Raw genomic sequence first — 25041 nt, forward strand, 5'->3', positions numbered from 1 at the left:
CTACTTCAGTATTAATTTTATATATACTTGGAAATATTTTTAAAAATTTATCAGATATTAATATAGGCTTTCGAAATAATTTTTATGAATAATATAAAATTTAATCGGCGATGGCATAATCATGTGACCGCCCCTGAATACATCCTCCCAATTCACTTTTTACCATTTCCAAAATGGTGTGGGGTTGGCACAATTAAATAAGAAAGCACCAAACGTGTCGAGTAGAGAGTAAAATAGCAAGACGAGAAAGTTTTTAGCAGCTTCATGTCCACGTCACATAGGACACGTGTTGAGTTTTCTGGGATGATCAAACCTTCAGATATTCTGTCTTAAGCGTCAATTTGATGTTTGACATATGTGGTCCCCACTCTCTTTTCTAATATCTCCGTTTGTTACGTAGACGCTTTTAGTGTTTAACAACTGGAGTGATACCAAAGAATTAATTCCAACAATCAGCTTCTGTTCCCACTTGCAGTCCTTTGGGCGTGATTCTCACGCTCCCTTTAGTTGAGCTTTGATCTTAGCGGGCGTTTGGAGTGATTTTAGCACTCTCATGCGTAATCTGAGTAAAAAATTTAAAAAATAATTTTTTAAAAATTTTAAAATAAACTTATTTTTAAGTGAAAAATTAAAAAATTTATAGACAAACACTAATTTTGGAAAAAAGTAAAAAACAAATCATAAAAAGTAAAAATATTCTTATGTCCAAAAGGGCTCTTAATTTATTTTGAATAAGGTGTACAATTTTATTACTCCTAGTTCACAGCAAAATATCAACACAAGACGTTACATAAATAGCACTTTCTCCGTCCTAATTTATATAGCATCATTTGATTAATTCTGAGCAGAAAAAGGACATAATAATTTTTTTAAAAAAATTATCATCTAAATTAGCATTATATTTGTGTGGTTGTAAATCACCTAATTAAGGATAAAAAGAGAATTTTAAAGTTAAATTATTTTTGAATATAGAATGATGACATTCTTTTTTGGACAGACTAGCAATAACAAAAATAAACTCAGTATAATTCTAAAAATAGCGTCTATAGTGAATAATGTGTATGCACACCTTATCCTTACCTTGTGAAGGTAGAGAAATAATTTTCAATAGATCCTCGAATCAAGAAAAGCAAAATTACAACAATGTTAAAAAAAACGATAGTGAAAAAAACATATAAAAATAAAAAATCATCATTCTATAATTCAGTACGCATAAGATTAAAATCCTTGGTCTAGACTCTAGAAACGGGGAAGAACTCACATAACATAGTGATATTAAATGTATTTAAGTTATAATTCCTCATTAAAATGAGGAAACCAACATAAATAAGTAGACAAATTATAGAAGTTTTTTACTCCCATAGTTGACCTTTTGCCCAAGAAGGTGGTGTTAGTCAAACGCTAGAAAGGCGTGTAGAGCAAACACAAATCTCGTACTCTACGATCGTGCCACGTTTCATATTCCTAAAAAAGAAAGGTAAAATATATTTTTGGTCGAAAGGCGAATAATCGGTGTGGTTGTCCTAAGTACCACATGCGTGTCAGGACAGCAAGCTAATTATGTTGTCGCTCTCTCATTGGCCCACGTAAGCTTTTAATATAAAATCTGATCCACACGTGGTCTTAATCTGTTAACAAATGGACGGTCAAGATCTGTGTCTTCGATTCAGAATCTTACGTCACAACAACTAGACGTGTCAAAATCTGCCCTGGACGGTGACGGGCAGCTGCCCGAAATTAGCCCCACTATAATTTGGTCTTTCCTCTGTACCTAAAAGCTTCATTTTTATGGGTCCTCTCCAGTCTACTCCTCAAAGATTTCTCGTATCTCTTTTCATTGATTAATTTTCAGCTTTTTATTCATTCAATCTTCTGTCATAAAATTGTAATAAAAAAGATTAATTTGAAAAATATAATGGCTGGGATGTGTTGTGGTGTTAATTTAACTGAAACAGAAGCTACAACTCCAGTTGAGCCAAGTTCAGAAGCTGCAAGACGACGTCGTATGGAGATTCATCAGTTCCGTTTAGCTCCACCGTTGGAAAACGGAACGAAACGACACAAAGTGGAGAAAGTTGTAGATCAAAGCAAGAGACGGAAGTTGGAAACTAGTGTGACGATTTCATTGATGTCTCCGTTGGGTGTAACGGAGAAGGTAGCAGAGAAAGAATTTGACGCTAAACCTTTGGATCTGTCGGAATCTGATGTTTCGTCTGTTAAAGTTGATGGTGTTGAGGTTGTTGCTGGTGATAATAATCTGTCTAAGTTTGGTATAACTTCTGTATGTGGAAGACGACGCGACATGGAAGATGCAGTAGCAGTTCACCCTTCGTTTTGCAAGGGAGAAAATGAAAATTCAAACAGTTTACATTTCTATGGTGTATACGACGGGCACGGCTGTTCACATGTAAGATTATTTTTGCAAATTCGACTCTGAACTATTCCCTCTCACTCTTTTGTTTGTAGTTTTGCTGAATTTGTTTGATTTTTTTATAGGTGGCTATGAAATGCAAAGATAGAATGCACGAGATAGTGAAAAACGAGGTGGAGAAAGGGGAAATCCAGTGGAAAGAGGTGATGACAAAAAGCTTCTCTCAAATGGACAACGAAGTTGTCCACTATTCGAGTGGAGCTGTAGGTGGATCGAGCTCTAATTGTAGGTGCGAGCTTCAGACTCCGCAGTGTGATGCAGTCGGGTCAACTGCTGTTGTCGCAGTGGTTACTTCCGAGAAGATTATCGTCTCTAATTGCGGTGATTCTCGTGCTGTGCTTTGCAGAAATGGCGTTGCGATTCCTCTTTCCATCGATCATAAGGTGAGGCATAGATTCAAATCCCTCTCCTAAGCTTATAAAATTTGATTTTATGCCACTAATTTTATTGAGTCGCCCTCTTATAATAGTGTGTATGTTTGTTTTGTAGCCTGATCGACCAGATGAATTGAATAGGATACAAGAAGCTGGTGGCCGTGTTATTTATTGGGATGGGCCAAGAGTGCTTGGAGTTTTAGCTATGTCACGAGCAATTGGTGACAATTATTTGAAACCATATGTTATATCGGAACCAGAAGTGACCATCACAGAACGAACCGATGAAGACGAGTGTTTGATATTAGCCAGCGATGGACTATGGGATGTTGTCTCGAACGAGACCGCTTGCGGCGTGGCTCGTATGTGCTTGCAATCAAGGAGGCCACCATCCCCACAGGGTCCGCCGGAAAATGACGTCACTGTGACCGGTGCCGGAGAAAGCTCCGACCAGTTGTGTTCAGATGCATCGATTCTTTTGACCAAATTGGCCTTGGCTAGGCACAGTACTGATAATGTTAGCGTTGTTGTGGTTGATTTAAGAAAAGATTTGTAACATTATAGTATTAAGTGTATATTTTTGTTATTTATTTTTAATTTTCTAAGGTTGTATGTATCTAGTAATTTATCTTTGAGGGTTTTCTTAAAGAAGGAAACTCAATTTATTAGGTTTTAATTAACATGGGTTGTTATGATTTATGAAGCTCAGAGCAAAGCTGATCTTTTGATCTAGCCTCCTATATTATTACTGCTAATATTTTGCAGAAATGGAGATAAAAATTGTATAGATCTGATTTCTCCAACTGTCTTAAATTTTATGTGAAATATAGAAATTTAATATTCTATTTTAGTTTTCTCTCCCCATAGTGAATTATTGGGGAACAACTGTCTCATAGTTGATGTGAAATGTGGAATGCACACTCACACCGCCAGCCATTTTATACTCTTGACTAGTTTGGATTTGTGCTCGGATAAATGAAATAACTTGGCTTCAAATTGGAAAGATATTTAATCATTTCGTACCACCCTAAATAGTTGATTGGAAACAACACTTCTACCTTAACATGGAATTTCAGAAAAAAGAATTAAATTTGTAAAATTTGTATTCAATGCAATTTATCCTAATGGGACAATATCTGGGGGGGGAAAATTGATTAAAAGAAAAGAAAAAAAATACCTCGCTCGCTGGTCACATAAATTAATCAGCTAATTGGAATAACAATCGGGTGACTATGTGAACCTATTTTCTTTTTTGGTCTTTTCCAAAAAGAATGATCCCTTTCTAAATTTAGTAACAATTTAGTTTAAATTTATAATTCTACCTTTAATGAGAAGCTTTTATAACCACACAAATATTCTGGGCCTCTTGACTTGTTTAGGACCACAAATTTCAAAAGACTTCATTTTTTCTTAAACTTCGTGTCCAGTCAAACAGGTTCACATAAATTGAAACGGAGGGAGTATTTCTATTTTCGTGAGGCCACCTAATGCTCCTCTTCTCGAATAAGAGGAGAAAATACATTCTATTCGTTCGGTAATAATGTTGAAATCAAAATATAGGAGAAAATACCTAGGAGTAATTGGGTAGATGGTTAAAGGTCAAATACATACACCCTTTTCTTTACATGGTACACTTCATGTTAGTTTAAAGTGTGCCTATAATGAGAATTAATTGACACATATTTACCCAAAATTTCTTGTAAAGGTGAAAATATAATTTCTTATCTATGAGAAAAAAAGAAAGAAAGAATATATGGGTGGTCATAATGTAATGAGAGAAAATGAAGTTGATACGGGGAACAATGGGCCTTTTTTATGGGGACCATAATATAATGTATAGATAGGATAGATAGTTGTCAACTTGGCATGGATGTGGATTGTGGAAGTTAGCTAGAGCTAGTCTAATTATTAATGGGAAAAATTAACATTAATAGTCGTTTACTTAATCATTTAAATTAAATAAAAAAATCGACAAATAATAATCTTTGTATAAAATATCATGTATTCATGCACAATGACGAATCTAGAGTATAGTATATGGGTTCTTGGGACCCTATTAATTGTTGTGTAGATCCTGTATTTTTATTAAAAATCCACTAAATACCTATATATATTTAACTGTGAATTCAGTTATTATTACATACTAATTTGAGATTATGAAAGGAACCCACAAACTTCAAATTCTGGATTCGCCTATGTTCATGCAGGGTTCGGAAAATGATCGTATCTTAAGGAGTGACATGGAAAGATTACTCCAATGCAAACATTAATAACTGCTTGATTCGAACCTGTGTGTCCGTGACATGTAAGTCAAAAAAGATAATTTTACCGTTGCTTCAATGCTCTTCTTTTATATAATTTATATATATCGATTAGAAAAATAAATAATGAATTTTATCAATTATTTGTGTAAAAATCCGTATTTAATAGCTGGATGCCGCAAAGTCTATGATAGATGGGAATTAGGATACATGGGGTCCACTTACCGATTCGAATCTGCTTTTGTTGGAATGAAATATTGAAATGTAAACTTCACCCCATCTTTGCCTTCCACGTAATGCTTCTGTCTATTCATCACCTTCTTCAATTTTTTAATTAATTCTTTTTTTAGAAATATATGGTTGTGGTCCTTTATTTAGTTGGGGAAGAGCTCTATTACTTTTTCATTTTAATGGGATCTTTTGTTGGAAAAGGAATTCATGTCTATTAATTGATTTAGATTTGAATTTAAAAATTAATTATATATTTAGACTCGTGAAATTATGAATTAAAGGGATCAAATTTTTGTTTCGGTGTTTAATAGTTACATTGGGATTTTGATTAATTTAAATTCATATAGTAAAAAATTCATTAAAAAGAAAAATATTCTCTAACAGAATTAATTTGCTAGACTGATTAATTTAATTTGCGTCAGATAAATTTACTAAATGAGATAGTATTTTCGAAAAATTGACTTTTAGTTAAGGATGAATTAATGTTAATCATTGCACCATATTCTATAGTGGTCGAATCAATTTATATGTTTTGTCCCATAAATTAAATTTCTTATTTAGAATTTTATTTTAGAAGTGTTAACGTGGAATACTTGTGTACCGGATTGTCCTAAATATTACTTAAAATAATTAACGTGAAATATTCAAGTGTCGATACTAGCTGATGTATATGAAATAAGCATTAAGTTAATTTCACAATTTTTATAAGAAAAAATCGTATAAAATGTCATTTTACTTTAAAGATATTTAAAAAGTTACGACCGAAAACTTGACTTAAGAAAAATAAGCAGAATATTTAATTTGGAGGGCTAATGCACATAGTAAAGCATACAATAAACTAATCACATACCAAATAATTTAGATATCATATGAACTTCTGCATCTTTATTATCCAGACACTTGTCAAATTAGGAGTTTAATTTAAGAACGTAAAACAATTAACCGACAATTGCAACAAACAAATACTTAATAACTATATATTATGACTTAATTAAATCCACGTTCGTCCAAACTATCTTGCTAACAACAGTTTTTTTTTTTCTTCTAACAACAGATGAATAAATTAGGTCAAACCTAATATATTTAATTTGGAGTTTTCATAGTTTACGTTACCATAAAGCACTACAGATCTTTATTCTTCAGATTTTTCGTATTTTTTTTAAAATTAACTTAAATATCAATCTATTTGAATAGCTTAAACTGAAAATAGCCTACAAATATATAATATATATGTAAATCAGAAATAACATTTGTATAATTAAAAGGATATAATATATGTCTACTAAAAAAAATAAACATCAAATCTGTCCGATTATTTGCGTAAAGATCTCTTTTCTTTTTGTGGTCCCAACTCACAAGATGTTTTCATTTTATGCTTTCTTGAAAAATTAATTGGTGGATGTCTGGGTGGTGTCAATTAACCAACAAAGATTGTACAACTGTTTTCGTACATTAAAATTGGGTTGCCTACTAAGATTAACAACAACAATAATATATTCAGTAAAATTTCACTAGTGAGATCTGGAGACGGTAGGATGTACGCAAATTTTATTCCTACTCCGAAATGATAGAAAGGCTATTTTCGGGAGACCCTCGGCTCAACAGAAGAGACAATAATATCATAAAAGAAACGAAAGAAGAGATATCTAACAACAAAAGAAGCAAGAGAAGTAATAATAATATCTTAAGAGACACCAAATAAGTGAAAGGGAGTGCAGTGATTTTAAAAAATGATTTAACAGTTACCTATATTGACAATAAGAAAATATTATGATTATAGCAATATACATTAAAATTGGACTTCGATCGCTTCTATTATCTTATTTTTGTTGTTGTTGTTGTTGTTGTTATGATTTGTTGCTACTATTTTTTTTTTCACTTTTTCTTGAATCGATGCTTTATCGGAAACAACCTCTCTATCTTTATCAGTTAGAGCTAAGATCTGCATACAAACTACCTTTCTCAGACTTCACTTGTGAGATTACACTGAATTTGTTGTTGTTATTATAGGAAGTATACCTCATTTTTGAGTTTATTATTTTTATCTTTGATGGACGATTAAATATATATGACAATACAAATAAATTTTTAGACATGTATTAAAGGTAAGCTTGACCAATACATAATTGTGGCTAATTATTTTTGGTATCTTAGCGATCTCCAATCTGTTTTAAGTCCCAACTAATACATGATGTTGGTGTCATACTAATATTATTTATTCTATTATAAACCGTAAAAGAGCTTCATACTCGTCACAAAAGATTTATATAATGGCATGACATGTCATTATTATAGGAATTTCGACAAATCAAACTCCGAACTCTTCTGCTTTTGGTTAGGCAATAAATCATTAAGGTCAATTCCTACCATTATTTAACATCATTAATGTCAATAAGAAAATATTCCAAGTTTCGAATCCTATTGTATTATATTTAGGAAAAATAATACTATACGACCATTCTCAAAATAAGAGCTGATATATATATATATATATAAACCTCTGTGACTACTGAATATAAATAATTACGGTCGCGGGCTCAAATGATCTTTGCCATATTGTTATATCCATTTATTTTTATACGTGCATGATTGTATGACTTTTTCATCTTTTATTTATCTCTCAATAAAAGAAGATGTTACTCGTTGGATTTTTTTATTTTTTTTTTTGAAAAAGTTCAAGATTTTTGGTGAATTAGGTTATGCTCCATAATTCAATATATTTGTACCTCAAACGAGATTGATCTAAAAACTTTAGAAAATTTTGATCAAGACTCATTTTTATACTTTAACTTGGTCTAACCCAATTAATTCGTCCTTTTAAGTTTTAACTGAGCTAGTTATTCAATAACAGAAAAAAGTTACTCACACTCGATATTTACATCAAATTAATAAACATATGACATGTTATTTAAATGTGAGGTTGCCATATATTTCAGGATTTCTTTTCACGCTAAACATGAAAGTCTTTTCAACAATATATCAGAGGAGGTTTTATTTCACTTTCCGTGTTGCAGTAAAATAATGACTATTTTTTAATAACTTTACAAATACTGGCTATTTTTCAATTACCAGTCCGAAAACTGGCTAGCATGTGCTATTTTCACTTCTATTTTACTTTTCGATCCAAAAAAAAAAAGAAAAAAGAATCAAATTTAGTTATGAGAGTCAAAATGTCATTTATAGTCTAAAACTAGATATCGATTCCTCAATTTTGAAAAAATAAAATCTCAAATTTATAAGCTATAATAGTTTTAAGTCAAAATTTTATAATAAAAAAATATCAAAAAATTAAGGTGATTATTATTTATTCCTTTGATATATTCCTATCCAATGTTAGATTTTGATATTGGAGATTTAAAGAATACGAAAAGCATCGGATTCCTAAAAACTACCTTTATTTCTTGACTTTGACTACATTTTTCATTCTTTTAACCTTATTCCTATTTATATATACTCAACCAATTTCCCATCACTCTTTATTGTGCAAGATTTTCCCACTATCTTTTTGAGATTTTTGACTGTTTTAATTTATTTTAAATGAAGTAAATGCGAAATGGACGGAGGTCACTTCTTTTGAATAATTCTGTTTGTTTTTTTTTTCGGTTTTCCACCCGGTGTCCGGTACCCGCATTGGAGCTTGACTACATCCGAATTCGCGCCGCGCAGGGCCTCATTCGGGGAGAAGCGCTCCTTACCAAGGATTTTTTTCATACCCAGAGCTCGAACACGAGACCTCCAGTTAAAGGGGTAGTTGATAGATTTCTGAAGCAAGTGTGGTCGCTGAAACAATACCTACTGTTAAATAGTGAAATTATGTAATATTAACATGTACGTCGTTAATTTTAAGGCAAAATGCCCATAAATGGACAAACCAAAACCTCCGAATATATAATATATGTATAATTTATAGATAATAATGCACCAACTACAAGAAAAGACCTCATGATCGTTAATATGGGGCCTTAACACCCATCAATATACGGGGTTCTTCAACTCATTGTTGTTGCTCTAGATGGTAAAGATGTTATCAATTGTGAGCCAATATTATATTATTTACACAAAAGGGATGGAGAAAATTATGGAAATCAAACAATTATACAATATTTAACTTAGGTAAGACGTTGGATACTACTTTCATAAAAACTTGATGAGTCGATTCACCTACACGTTTTGTTTTTTCTGTTATATTTGGAGTTATTCCACATATGGCTTGGCGTTATTGTCCTTCTTCGACCTTGACTCCCAACTTAAGAGCGGACAACTAATGCTTTCCACTTATTGAACAGGGTTTTATGGTTGGTCCCTGACTCTTTACGTTATTTGTTGGATCCATAGGAATTCTTTTCAACTAAGAGGGAGGAAATTTGGATATATTATCGAAATAGTTAATCGTGAGTGGGGGAATCATTACACATAATATGCTCGATGATCGTATTTCTTTGATTTACGGTTCATAACTCTTCCTCAGCCAAATATGTGCATAAATATATATAATCTATGTATACTGGCTAGAAAAAGTAGACATTAAATTCGACGTGCTATTTGTAAATCCCAAAAAATAAAGTAGAATTCAGTAATAGAGTTTAGTTCATGTTGCAGCCCATTTAGGTCAGTCATGGACTCCCTTACTGCGATTTATTATTTGGGCCACAAGCAAGGCCTTATAAAATCAGCTACTGCAATCTATTGGGAATCTTACATAAATGTCCCAAATAAGTTTCAACTTACCAATCTTTAGTCATTAGTCATAAACGTATTAAAACTAGTCAAGCACATATAAAAATTAAAAACTCAAATAAATAAGGTTCTTTTTCTCCAAGAATCACATGCAAATATCTCCTTCCATATTTTTAAGCGTGATCAACAACATTAGATGCAAGACGGAAAGAAAATTTCATGGATGAGGTAGCAAACAAGGTGATGAAATACAATATATATATATATATATATATATATATATATATATAAGATTCCAAAAATCTAAGCAAAAACAGACATTTTTTTTATGGGTATGATTGAAATTCATTGAATATATATATATATATGAGTCAATATACAAATTTTGAGGAAGATTGGAAGTGATTTGGATTACTTTGGTATTAAAATTCGTGGTTAAAATCGAGTTCAAAAAATTCTTCTGCGACCATGTATCTAACATGTATCACGATGTATCACACACATGTATACATGGATATCCATGTGATACACATTAATACACATATGTGATATACAAACGATACACAGTGTGATACACATTAATACACATATGTGATATACAAACGATACACAGTGTGATACGCATATCATCTTTTTCCATGTTCATATTCTATTTCGAATTTTCAATTCAAACCATCTCAAAACTCTACCAAATCATCCCAAAACTGAGATTTAAACTCTTTAAGATGTATTTAATCTATTCCATCAACACCCACTCAAAAAAAGCAAAAAATTGATATTTTTTTGGCTACAAATAGCTAATTAATATTTTATGAATTGACTAATTTTTGTACTAACTTACTTATAGGCTGACATAACCTGTAATATAGGGAATTTCCCTATATTGTAACGAGCGATTTGAGTAATGGAAGAATGACAATTGGGCTCTGCAGTGGTATAACTTCGTCAACCATAAGTATATGTAGTAGATACATACGAGTATTTAGTCGTTTAATATTGAACAACAAAACAAATTTACCTAGCAAGTCTAAGGAAAATGCAATAAATTATTTCAAGATCGACTCATATTGCTTTTTTTTTTTTTTTGGGTTGTATTGGTCCCATCGGAACAAAATTTATATGATTGGTACATGTACATACACCTATGAATTTAACATAAAATTCAAGATTCGAATCATAGAATGAGGAGATTCTTTTTATGTTTCAATAGATAATAAGTTCATTTATTTGTTTGATTATTGTTAAACATATATTATCATATGTAAAATTTTATTCTAAACTCTAATGAATTGAATTTATAAGATCTTTTATTTCTTTCGGGATCCACCTTATAAAGGGAGTAAAAAGCCAAAATAAAATATTTTAGCCCTTTCATATGAATGAAAATCGAAAAAACTTGAAAATCGGCAAAACTAAAAAACTTATTTATTCTTATGTTTATGTAGTAATAAATAAAAAATAATAATTTACTGTTATGCAGTTAAAGTACGCTGTGTGAAGTACCTTGAATATTATCTTATTTATCTTCTAAAGATCATAAAAGTCAAAATGGCATCTTCCAAGTGTCAAGAGGTTTTTTTTGTTTCTCCACCGGTGTCCGGTACCCACATTGGAGCCCGATTAAATCTGGATTCACGCCGAAAAGTCCCACATTGGAAGTAAAGCGCTCCCTAACAAAGGCAACTTCATACCCAGGAACTTGGATCTGATACCTCTCGTTAAGAATGAAGGAGTACTTACCCCTCCGTTAGTCAATAGACAGGTACTATTTTCTGCAGGAAATAATCAAGTGATTACCTACTCAGCTCAAGTAAAAATCAGTACATCTGTTGTAAATAAATGGATGACTTAAAACACAGATTCTCCACTGGAATCAGTAAACAGCAAAACTTATGACTAAAAAACCCTCATAGTCAGATAATAAATTAAAACAAATACAACAATGGAGCTATTCACGCCTATCCTTTTACAAAGTAAATTTCTCCTGTTGGTAACGTAAAATATATTTCCACCGTGTGAAACTATATCACCTTATGCTGTACATGTCATATGCTACATGGTTCAAACAACAGCCATTGACAAAAGCCGGACCGTCATATTGGCAAGCATCTTTCAGCTCATTTAGCCGCGGAGATATGAGTTTTGACATGTCCCTGCAGTTTCTTGGTCTTCAAATAAAAGCACATGAGCAGACACAAACGTTGATTTCTCCTTTCTTAACTCAGGCTCGTAAAAGGTGTTTGTCACATGTCAATATCTTGTAACTTGCATGAGGACCTTCAGATGTGTCTCTGAGAGTTACATGCCAACCCATGGCTTTCCCAATATCTTGAAGTTCATCCATTACAGCAACAGAATCACGGATGTACACTCGTCCACCTGGCCTCAATATTCGGTCCATTTCAAGCATGATCGTGGACATGTTGCATCTGGTACATATAAATCAAACACAAGATCAGGCATCGTTTTCTTTGGCAGACAGTCCTACTTCACAGAAATCATTATTTTACGAGCCCTACTCCGCACAAGCCATGAGATCCATGAATGCAGAGTTGGACTACAATATCATCTGTGAATAAAGAATCGGTAAGAAGCTGTACCTTTTCTGTTCAATGGAGAAGAGACTATTAGCGTGCAATAAGTCATACGTTCTTGGGTAAGTATCAAATGGTTCACACCTGAAAAACGGATCAAATGATAATCACATGTCGAGATAAGAGATAAGAATGTCATGTATGTGTTTCGTGCAACCTACTTTCTACAGAATCCATTGTATGTTCCCTAAGGATTTGTATTTCTTCATGTTGGCAAGGACAGCCTGTAATAGATGTCAGACTAGTATATCTTCTAGGTTATGCATACAGACAAAAGAGTCACAAGAATTATTTCCTTTTCTTCTTCATTTCTTTTTCTCCCTTTTTTTTCCAATGTCATATTGGTATTGCTAATGTAAGATACAAGAATGATCAAATGGTAAATGCTAACAACTAATAAAATGCTGCGAAGGATGAGCACTCTTACCAGTCATGCATGACTCCAAGTAGTCCACGATCAAAGATGACAGGTAAGGTATTTTGACCACTAACAGGGACAACATTTAGAACCCAGCAATCCAGTTGATTTTCAATTAATGCTGCTGCAAATCTGTTGAAAAAAAACAATTGATAGGATATAATTCTTTCGACAAACTTTAGAAGCAAAATGCTGATCAGACAATTGAAGTGCATAATGACAAAGAGGAAACCAACAGAGATGGAATACAGTACCCTCCATAACCAGCTCTCATATCCATCACATTTCTAAGTTTGAACTTTTTCCAATGCCAAGCACGGACATAGCTTTCAATTATTTCTTTCCAGAATTTTGACTCTGCCACGAAAAGCTCTTTCCTGGACACAAAAGAATCTACTTGTATGCTCTTGAGTCTATCTGGAGGATACTGCAGGCGTGAAGGCCATGTCGTAATATTCTTGCCATATCCTTCTTCAGGCAGCCGTGCAATACATGCTTTCAGATCAACATACCTAAATGTGATAGTGAAAAAGAAATCATCCAGGGGCAGAATGAAAGGAATGTCTACATGGAATGAGAATCATTAACGCATGATAAGCTATTGATTGAGTTTGAAATGCCTTCAGTGATGTTTACGCTGTTAACATGCCCCGCTGATTTTTTTTTTCAACAACCATCTCCTAGAGAACAAGTTATTAGTTTCACAAAGGCAAGTACTGTTTAGTGTTATCAGGCTACAAGTAGGCGAAGTGCAAGTTGGAGTTGTTATAACTAGGAAAGATGAAGCCAAAATGACTAAGCTTGATAATCATTTTTCAGGCTCCAGACATGCCATTAATCAAAATCATGCAATGAGAGTGAGAGTCCGTTTGGATTGGCTTAAAAAAGTGAGTTTTCAGCAGAAATAGCTTTTAAGCCAAAAAGCAATAAGTTGTGGTTGCCCAGCTTATTGCTTTTGGCTTGTTTTAAGTAGTTTTTAACTTATTTTAAGCACTTTTTAACTTTGTCAAATACTGAAAAAAGCTAAAAAGAGCTTCAAAGCTGATTTGGCCAGCTTAAAAGCCAATTTAAACACCCTCTAAGTTGGAACTAACCGGTAGGCCATTACTAAAAGCACCATTGAAACTTTTGCTAATATCAAAATTATTTTGATAGTCTAACTCCAATCAATTTACCAACGACTATGCCTCAATACCGAGCAAGTTGGGGCCGGCTATATGAATCCTCACATATTCTCTCTCCAATTAAGCTTACTTCAATGAACAGGGTCCTAAGAAAATGCCTAAATAATTTCTACAGAGGAAGTCCTATTAAATACAGACCCCAATCTCCGCTCTCTTCTGAATATTATACTCTATGAGAGAATAAACACAAACAGATAAATATATATATTCTTATTCTGCTCTCAAACATGAAAAGGAAAAAGTGAAGCCCATCTGTAAAAATGCCTTAATGTACCTTGATACGAAATGCCAATATAACTTAAATGATTTCTACTGTGAAGGAAAGGTACTTCTCACGGGGAACCACATCCAATTGCTAAAACATCGGCCTATGCATTACGAGTGGAGGGAAACAGTAGAGGACGAACGGGGATGGGGTTGAAATTCGGAACCTTTGTCCACTTTGATAGAAAGAAAATAGAACTTTAAACCAGCAAGATCAGTAGAATATTACCAAACATTGTCTGGGTCATCATGTTGGTCACAGAGAGGTGGTTGGGTTCCTTCCTCGCGGCTTAAGTAACAACTGTTATTTAAGGGCTTCTGCCATATAGCGATGTAGCCTTCCTTCTTCACAAGATTCCAGCAAAGACGAGTGGTAAGATTGACCATCTCTGGTTGAGGAAAGGACAAGAAAAATATTATGATTTGTTGTAGCAATGGTTTACTAAACCTGCAGTGCAGAAAGTTTTCAAGAACTAGAAGAGCATGATATAGTTTATAGGAAAAAGTTGCCTTAGTTTCAAAAGATTGCTAGTAACTTTAGTTTCAACAATTGGAGGGTGGAGTGACAGTTCAGTTTGAAAGAGAACATGGATACAAAATGCAGTGTTCCCTATCGTTTTATTCATTTGTCAAAATTTTGTTTTATTCATCAATAAAGTAGAAGTTAGACTTAAAATGGAAAAATAATTAATTAGAAGAATTCAATTGGAGTCAGTTTTCTTTAGAAGCCGCTTCACTTCTGTCCGAAGAAAGGATGCGCTGAAAACTGATTTTGACATTAATTTTCTATACCAATACTGTCAAATGTTTTTCGTGGGTATGGCCTTTAATAGGAACTTCTGGAAAACCACTAATGAGTATGTCTACCAAAAAGTGGAGAATTGCCTAGAGTCTGGTGATTCCTCCTCTCTTATTCATTTTAAAATTGATGACACGGGCTAAATAACTTTGCAATTACCTTCCCATTGTCCTTCCAGGACTGCTTCATGCTTATAAACAGGTTGTGCAGCCCAAACAAAATATCCACCAGCACGGAGCAACCTGTTCACCTCCAGTAGTAAAATCCCATCTTTGCAAAAGTGCATCAGAGGATGAAGGCACGAGTTAGAGACTCTCTTATACATGAACAGCTAAATAAAAATCAGCAGACTTGGCTAAAATTGAGATATTAATCTCTTAGTAAGTTCACAATACACGTTCTAACAAAGAGAGGGAATCCAGACAAACAAAAATCGTATCTTGAGTTAAAAAACTAACATTTTGCTTTTTAATTCCGGACTATAAAGGGTACGGTGCTCCTAATCTAGAAAAGATAGCTGTCTATAGAGCACTAGAAGATACACATTAAAGCCATAAGCTGTCACCTTAATGAATGAAAATGAGAAATGAAGGAGCTCCGATAGTAATTACAAGTGCAGCACTTAACTTAAAAACTATCAACAAGGTCCAAGGGGAATATGCATCCAAACAACTGTTTTTACATACTTTGTTACGTTTCATCGATACAAATAAGAGAAAAAGTTCCCTGTGCATTTCAAGATAACTCTCTCAGCCAACTATTTTCCGCTTAGCATGTTTCCTTCTTTTTATTTTCAATAAGAACCCATTCACTGAAGTCCAATACATTCTCGCTTTCCCATATGCATATGAGCCAGCATGTCCTCAACAAGAACATGCTTATCAGAAACCACTCAAAGTGTCTCCATTAACAAACATTAATTAGTTATTTTATCAATCTATCAAAACTATAAACCATTAACCTACAGCTTGAAATTATCACAATTAGCAGATTCTTAATCAACATTCATGTGCTTATCCCAAGGATACCAGACTTCGGTTGACTAGTTGCTCAAATGCAACCATCTTGACAAAAAATCATAATACCACACGGAAAACTTGCTAACAATGTATAAATGGATAATAACATGATCTAGAAAAGCATACCATCACGAGTCCAATTGATTCTACACCTTGAACAATGGATTAGTTCAAATGCCTGACTTGGATACAGTAAACGATGTGTTGCAATTGCAGCTACCATTGCAGGCACGCCACGCTCAAGAGCAAACTGAATTTGATTTTCATGAACGTCTTTTGGAGCAATAGACAGGGTGAGCACATTCCTTGATAGTAAATAAGCACCAAAGCTTGCCACACCACAGCCGATATCTAAAGCAACTCGGACATGACGGCCAAATGCAATTTCAGGAAGCATCTAGCGAATAATACGCAAAAGAAAATTGAAATTTAGAAAACCACCAGTTTGTTCAATCTTTTTTTGTTTTATTATGATAACCGTGGAGTCTAGGCCAGCTTTCGCGCGCCTCGCCTAATTCACGGGAATTTTGTTCAATCTTTTACCAGTTTAAATTGAGAAGAAAAATTAAACACCTTTTCAATCTGATCCAAGTACTGATTAGCTCCATGTATAAACTGGGTGCCACCTCCAGGAAACTTGAACTTGTCCTTGTCTATCGTTATCCAATTTTGACCTCCTTTATCCTCAGCTAGACGTGCATGAGGAACGTTGCTGAACCAAACCTGCAGTATGGTAAAAAGTTGAAAATTTCCACAAAATGAAGCTTTTGCAATTTTCTTTTTCTCTTTGTCTATCCTCCCATGATTGACTATCCAAAATCACACAACCATATCTGGAAAGTGCTTCGAAAATTTAACTTTGAGCAAAAAACTTAAATATTTCAGGAGAACATCACACAACTCATCACAATATCCGATTAAAATGCTTCAAAGATTAAACTTTAATGTTGTATGTTACCATAAACCAACTTTTATATCCAACTAGAAAAAGTAAAAAATGATTTTCGAGATAACTATCAGTGCAATTTACTTACCATTTATTATTGGTTACCAATCAATGCTTATTAAATGGAGTTACCTACAATGACCTATTTAAGCGATCTGATGCTGTAAAAGTTCATAAAACTTATACTCAGATAATTTGCATAACTAAAGCAAATCCTCAAAATATGTCGAATTTTCAGCAGAATATAACACACACCTCATCACGGCTTCTTGGCCAAGGAATTGGAGCTCGATAACCTCTTGGTGGAGGAACCAAACAATTCAATCCTTTACCTTTTTCAGGACAATGCCGCTCAAATTTCTCCCCTCTTTCAGTTGATTTCAACTTACGAATCGCCTCCACATTATCCAAACACGGAATATACTCTCTCATACTCGCCGGACATAGCCCAAACTTCTTAACCTTAAATCTCTGGACCCCACCCCCTTCATCATCAACCGTCTCATTCCCCACACCCCAATTCTCCACAACTTCAGGATCAAAATCCCCCACTTTAAATTCATCATTCATCACTCCATTCTCATTCACTATCCCCGTCCTCTCCACCACCGGCGGCGGAGGTGGAGGTGGCGGCGGAGATGAAGCAACCTCCACCGCAGGCGGTGGAATTAAGTTGGTGTCGTTAATTATGGATGATAAGTCGAAAGTTTTGTTAAAATTAGGGGAAATTGAGACAAATTGAGAAGTTGTGGGGTTTTGACGAGAATTGAAGAAAATGAGCTGTTGTTGTTGAGATCCATCGGACCAATGTTTGCCGAAGTAGAAGAAAGCTATGGCTAGTAATGTAAAGGCTAAGAATTTGATTAGAGTGGTGGATTTGAATACATCTCCACCGCCACTGCTCAATCCCTTCATTTTCTTTTCTTCTTCAGATTCAGGCAAAAGTTAACAGAGCCAAATCTAAGGTACTTTGGGAAAATTAAAGCTGTTGCAGTGTCCTACACAACTAGTGACAGAGCAGAGAATAACTTTTTTTTGTGTGTGTGGGTGGGTGCAGATCTGAAAATCTTGAGTGAAAGTGTCATGGACGTTATTCTAGTTTAAACTAATTTATTTTAGGATTTACTAACTTATACTAGTAGTAGTTATATACTCTTGTAATTTTAAGGAAATTTTACCTCCTATAATAAAGGTATACCGCCTATTTATTATTAATCAAAATTATTTTAAAATATTATTTTCTATAGCTATCTTTTATATTCGATAACAAAATAAGTATTTATGGTATATACTATCATTAAGGCATGAAATACGCTATTTATGTTTTTCATCTCTCTTAGATAGCTGGACATACCTATTTTTAAGGTGATTGTTGTTGTGAGCACCTAAGTTTTGATAATATTTAATTTTTTATCACTTCTTCTATGTAAATATTTTAGGGATTTTAACCTATAATTTTTAGCTTTGTTACACTTTTTATTATAGGGTAAAAATATAAAATTTAAAAGGTGAATTATTACTATTAATATTATTTAATTTTTATTTTAAAATAATTAAAAAAATCCGAAAAAATATTAATTTTTTTTTTAATTTTTAGGAGTGATTTAAAAAATAAGAAAAAGGGAAGTATTGAATAAAAAAAATAAAAGTAAAAGTAGGTGGAATTTTCTTTTAAAAAGTAAAAGAAAGTAGAAAATTAAAAAAAATAAAAGTAAAGTTTTGTGAAAATTTTAAAAAAATAAAAAAGTAAAAGAAAGTTAGAATTAAAAAACAAATATAAAGGTATCTGAAAATTAAAAAAAATTAAAGTAAAAGAAAGTAGCATTTTTAAAAGAAAAGCAAAAGAAAGTGGATTGTTTTTTTAAGAAAAGTTAAATAAGTGGAATTCTCTTTTAAAAAGTAAAAAAAAAGTGGGATTTTAAATAAGATAAAAGTAATTAAAGTTAGAATTTAAAAAATAAAAGTAAAGAAAGGTGAGATTTCTTTTTATAAAAAAATAAAAGCAATTTGTAAGTGGGATTTCTTTTAATTAAAAAATAATAAAATAATAAAATCTTTTTAAAAAAAATCTCGAAAATTTTGCTATAAATAGAAGAGAAAATTTGAGAAGAAAAGGAAAAAAGAAGAGAGGGGTAGGAGAGAAATTTAGGTTGAAAATTTTCATTAAATTTTTCTTTCAATATTTCGAGCCTTGAATCTTGGGTTTGAAGAAGAGTTGATAGAGATTTTGTTGTTGCTGTTGTATTGACTCTACAACTTTCAGATTTTATTCATTTGAATTCACTCTCTTGTAGGTATGTAATTCAAGCTCTTGAGTTAAAAAATGTCGGAGCATCTTTATTGAAGCAGAAGCAAATTGATTTGGTTCTTTTGATAAAGTTTCTTTCGTATTTAATCTGTTCGCATGAATGATGTTTCTTTGATTGAGTGAATTGAGATTTGCAAATGTTAACGTTATTTTACTATGTTCATGACTCTGTCTCGTTTTTTTCTTCTTTTTTTGTTACTTTTTTATTTTTCTTGGCTCATGACTTGTAACCAGCAGGTATTGTTTTGTTTACATTTAGATTTCAAGCTCATGTAGCACCATGTTCATATTTTGAAATTTAAAGAAGTATGTGAAGTTGAACAATTTGTCAACATTAAGATGTAAAATAAATATATTGCGTTAGTGGAAGGATCTTATCTTCAGTTTATGTTATTGGCTGCATATTTTCTTAAATTAACCATGTGAAGATTCAACTTCCTCTGCTTCAAAATGGTACTGTAGAAGTTATAGTGGTGATACTACAACTTTCTCTTTAGCATAGTGTTAAATAAATTAATTACTTTAAGTGTTCTTTGTTATAATCAAGTTTAAAATGCATTTTTGTATGTCCATGTTTGTTTTGTTCCTTCTGGTTCATCCGAATAGTTCTCAGCATGGTTTCTTTTTTTTGTGCTCATATGGTCATTTAAGATTCATTATTTTGTTATAAATTTTGTTAGTTTCTTTCTAGAATTTGAAAACGAAAGTCGGCTTTTGAAGATGATATGGAGATGAACTCAAAGCTGGCACCTGTCTTTTGTTATTTTCACATAAATGTCAACTCCACCTTTCTGAATTGTAGTATGCTATAACAAAAGGCTCCAGTGATATACATGTAGCTAATCCATTTCTTTAGGCCTTTTGTACTTATCAATTTATACCACTCCATCCACAATAAAACATCAAAACTCATGGCCCTCATTTAATTAATTTTAAATCCTTAGAATTCGAGGCATGCCATTTAGCGAATTTTCTATGGCCCTCGCAAAGTTGAAAAATGCGTAGTTGCTTTAGGCGCGTAATTTGAAATTACCTTCCTAAACTCAGGTGTGCATTTCATGTGAACCAAATCCAAATCCCAACAACGTTAAATAAAATGTGTCGTAGACCGCGGGTGCATTTATGTGACGTGGTTCAAGACATATTTTAAATGACGTTGCAATCTTCCTAAAAATGAATAAGAGCGGTTAATAAGTTAAAATTGAACCATAGGCTAAAACATGTATTAAAATCAGATAATAGGCCAATTATAACAATTGAGCGATCGTGCTAGAACCACGGAACCCGGGAATGCCTAACACCTTCTCCCGGGTTAACAGAATTCTTACCCGAATTTCTGTGTTCGCAGACTTTAAAACAGAGTCAATCTTTTCCTCGATTCGGGATTTGAACCGGTGACTTGGGACACCATAAATTATCTCAAGTGGCGACTCTGAATTTTTAATAATAAATGAATCTCGTTTCGATTGTCACTTTAAGTTGGAAAAAACTCCCTTATACCCTTTCCGGGGTGTAGGAAAAAGGAGGTGTGACAGCCTGGCGACTCTGCTGGGGACTGGAACCCAGAACTTCTGGTTCAGGGTTCGAGAATTCGAGCTTGGAATAATTGTTATAATTGACTTTGTTTATTATCTGATTTTTACATGTTTGGGCCTAATGTGCTAAATGCTGCTTTTATCGCTTTGATATTATCTAAACTGTAGATAAACTGCTACGAAACCCTTCTCTTCTCACCTTCGGGGATGTGCTCGCTGGTCGAGACTCCCTATTCTGTTAGTGTCATACCTTGAAATAAGAAAGAGGCTCGAACAAGTTACTAAGCCGGATGGCCTTTTGGTTCCCGGTATGTAGCCCCCTCCTCGGCTCGAGTTGTCCGCTCGGGTACACAGTCTAGAACAAATACACAGGCTTTGAACCTAGAATAACTCAGCTTCATGCCGGATCCCTAATAGGAACATTTGTGTGCATCATGTGCATTTGACTTTGGAGGCTCAACACAGGGGTTAGTTCTGTATAGGACAGGTGTACCAAAAATGAAAAAGACCATCCTGATGTGTCTTACTTGCTACTTGTGCATTTATTTGCTTCGGACTTGCATGTTGACCGGCTTTTGAATATTTTGAGGAAAGAGAAATAGCAGTATGAGGGTTAAAGAGAGTTAACCGCCTGTTTTGAAAAAAAAAAACCAATGTCCAAATAGTGCTGAAACTCTGCCGAATTTTCAAGAAATTTTTTTTAAAAAAAAAAAGAAAAAAGGAGAAGGAAAAGAAAAAAGATTTGTTTTCAAAAATAGTTTGTTTATTTTGCCAATAAAATGAAAAAAGAATCTTGTTTTCAAAAATAGTTTGTTTTATTTGCCGAACTACGTTAGTTTGATTCTCACAGGGTGTGGGATACGTAGGCAACCCTCATCGGGTCCATCTTCTTTTTGCCAAAAATAACTCGAAAAAAAAATTATTTTACTGTAAATAGGTAAGGTGATGCCGTTTTTATCAAAAATAGCCGAATGTTCCCGAAAGGGACGCCGGAAGGCTGATTTCGCATAAACAACCACCTTTAGTCTTTTTCTAATTTTTGGCCAGTTAGCAGGCACAGCCTTAAAATCTCCCTCCGGAAGTGCTGAAAGGTCGTATTTGCAAAGTTGGGCTTTTGGTTTTAGAAGAAAAACAATCTGAAAAAAGGGTCAGTTTTGATTCAAAATAGAGTAAATCATGATTAATCACCTTAATAAATGTGCAGAATGAGCACAAGCCCGAATTTACTAGTAACAATTATGAACAAGATCCCTTTGGAGTTGCACATGTGGTGGGATGACTTGGGCAAATCAGGGCGAGACACGGTCAATCTATACTTGGGAGGCCTTGTAGGGTTGCTGAAAATTAATCCTAGAGGGGATATCATAAAGGCATTGGTCACATTCTGGGACCCGACTCACAACGTATTTCATTTCTTAGATTTTGAACTTACCCCAACATTGGAAGAAATAGCCGGATATATTGGGGGTCCCAAAGTTCCTCTGAGACACCAGTACTTAATTGCTCCGAGGGCCATAGCCGTGCACAGGTTCCTAGACTCTTTGAAAATAAGTAGGGAGGTCCACAACCCAGACTTGGCAGCTGGTTTTTGTACTTTGCAGTTTATATACAACAGATATGGTCATATAGGGGGTTCAACAAGCCGGAAAACAAAATCTGCAGCAAGGGAAACCACCTTAAGTGGGAAGAACACAGATGTTTTGCAATTATGGTGGTCTTTTTGGGACTTTTGGTGTTTCCTAGAAAAGATGGGAATATTGACATACGAGCAGCCGGGGTTGTCAGCACTTTGTTTACTTAGGCCAACAGCACCTTCGCACCCATGATAGTAGCTGAAATCTTTCGCGCTCTCACAGCCTGCAAAGTCGGGGGAGACTTTTTTGAGGGGTGCAACGTGTTGCTGCAGATGTGGATGATCGAACACCTATGCCGTCATCCTCAATTTATGAGTTATGGGTCGACAGAGAAAACATGCATAGAGGAATTTTCTACGAGGGTTGATGGAATCAGCTTGCCAGAAGGGGTCACAGAGTGGATAGCGCGCCTCCATTCCGTCACTGCAAGCCAAATAGAGTGGACATTTGGATGGCTGCCTATGGATGAAATTATATATATGCTAGCCATTGGACCCCATTTCCTTTTGATGGGACTCAGAAGTATCCAGCCCTATTCCCCGTATTGAGTTTTGTGGCAGTTGGGGAGATGCCAAATAGTTCTGAAAGATGAAGATCTTAGTGGCCAAGTGGTCGAGATCGGGCCTAACGGACAATTTCACGAAGCAGTAGTCCGCCAAATTTGGAGCGAGTGTCAATACTTAACGGCAAATACATGTGTACGTGATCGGTCCAAAGGTGAAGTTTCGCCGGGAAACCTTGCTTGGTATAGGAGAGAAATCGAGTTTGGGAGGCCGGCCAAGAGACCCCATATCCAGGAGTTCGTCGGGGCGTCGCAAAAATAGTGGGATTGGTTGGCTAAAGAACATGAGTACAGGGCCACAATAGGCAAATTAGAGAAGCAAGTCATGGAGTTGCAGTTTGAGAAAGATCTGCATGCCGCCGCAGATGAGGGGGAGAAAAAGAAACTAGCTAAAGAAAATGTGGCCCTTCGAGCCCAAATTCAAAAGATGAAAATAGCTGCAAAAAACCCTGCCCGAAGTGCCAAAGATGAAAAACTTATAGATAACCTAAGGCGGAAAGTGGGTGAATATAATTTTGATCTGAACAAAGCAGAAAGTGAATTAACCAGGGCTCGAAAACAATTGGCCGAAAACTCGGCAGAACGAGTACGTCTGGTTAAGCTGCTGAAAGAAAAGTATGACAATGAGGTTGCAGGGCTAAAGAAAAGGGTCATCGCCACAGAAAACAAAATGATCAAACAGGCAAAAGACTTCAGGGTTGAAAGGGAACATTGTTATATGGCCTTGGCACAATTAGAAATAGACTTGCAACAACTTCAGGAGCAGAATCATGTGGCTGACCAAACTTTGGAAGCCAGGGCCCAGCAGATTGGGCGTTTGTTACAAAAAAAAGGCATCATAAGAGAGAGAATTAGAAACATCACTGACTACGTCGTTATGAAGTGCCAGATCTGTGAGGATATGACTCGCACTACCTTCTTCACAGCAGTGATGACATTTGTTAAGCAGATAATGAGTGACTTGGACCGACTTCAAAGGGATCTTTCATATAGGCCTGCGGCGAGACCGAATGATGTCCTGCGGGCACCAGGAGCATTGATGTATTCATGATTTCTCATGAAGTCTGTATTTCCGTTTCGGTTAAAGTCTGTCAGTCATGTTGAGTTTGTATTTTCTTTCTGTTCTGTATTTCCTTTTGTTGGAGTATGATAGCTTATTTTCGGAGTTTGTATTTCGTCTTTGCATCAGAATCTGTTAGTCTTTTGGAATTTGTTAGTTTTGAGTTTTGTAATGGAAGCATTTGTTTTTTTAGAACTGTTTACTTGTGCCCTTATCTGCTAGAACTACGCACGATCTGATTCATGCAGGGACATGATACGTAGGCAATCTCTATAGGATTCGACCACTACAAAAAAGAAAAGGGGGAAATGAAAAATAAATAAAGGAGGATAGAATAAAAGAAGCTTAAAATAAGGGGCACAATTATGAGAGACCGGAATGACACACGCAACCGAAGCAAATGCATGATAGAAAATGGTTAATTGCCTAGGTACATTGCATCCCAACGTGTAATTGCATATGTGTTAAACTCTAAAAACTAACAAGTTTGTTGTTTTGTAGAGAATTCAAGCAGTTAGTTTATCTAGAGGATACTGGCACATTATCATTACCAGACCAGATCAAAAGGACCAATAACAGAAATCATGTCTATCCCGGATGTCGACACAAGTGTTGAGGTAGAGGAGTTGGACGTCAGTAAAATGAAAGAGGAGATGCTCAAACTTAAGCAACAGATGGCCGAGATGTATCAGGCCTGGTCTAAAGGACAATCACCCCCCAGCTTACCCTGCTAACCCTGCTTCC

General features: G+C 34.5%; 2 protein-coding genes across 2 annotated transcripts; one reads left to right on the forward strand and one right to left on the reverse strand.

The window, feature by feature from the left end:
• The first annotated feature begins 1781 nt into the window (after window positions 1–1781).
• On the forward strand, window positions 1782–3592 carry LOC104247667 (protein phosphatase 2C 37-like). Its single transcript, XM_009803736.2, has 3 exons — window positions 1782–2407; window positions 2497–2814; window positions 2921–3592. Exons 1-3 carry the CDS (start codon window positions 1916–1918, stop codon window positions 3359–3361), a joined length of 1251 nt encoding a protein of 416 aa, XP_009802038.1. The 5' UTR covers window positions 1782–1915; the 3' UTR covers window positions 3362–3592.
• An 8150-nt stretch (window positions 3593–11742) lies between these two features.
• Window positions 11743–18277, reverse strand: LOC104247668 (probable methyltransferase PMT11). Its single transcript, XM_009803738.2, has 9 exons — window positions 17454–18277; window positions 16826–16975; window positions 16379–16649; window positions 15393–15503; window positions 14664–14823; window positions 13241–13498; window positions 12996–13118; window positions 12575–12652; window positions 11743–12403 (listed from the first exon to the last, which is right to left on the reverse strand). The coding sequence occupies exons 1-9, from the start codon at window positions 18111–18113 to the stop codon at window positions 12196–12198; spliced, it is 2019 nt and encodes a 672-aa protein (XP_009802040.1). The 5' UTR covers window positions 18114–18277; the 3' UTR covers window positions 11743–12195.
• Window positions 18278–25041: the final 6764 nt, after the last annotated feature.

Source organism: Nicotiana sylvestris, chromosome 5 (genome assembly GCF_000393655.2).
Source record: "Nicotiana sylvestris chromosome 5, ASM39365v2, whole genome shotgun sequence".
Lineage (NCBI taxonomy): Eukaryota > Viridiplantae > Streptophyta > Magnoliopsida > Solanales > Solanaceae > Nicotiana > Nicotiana sylvestris.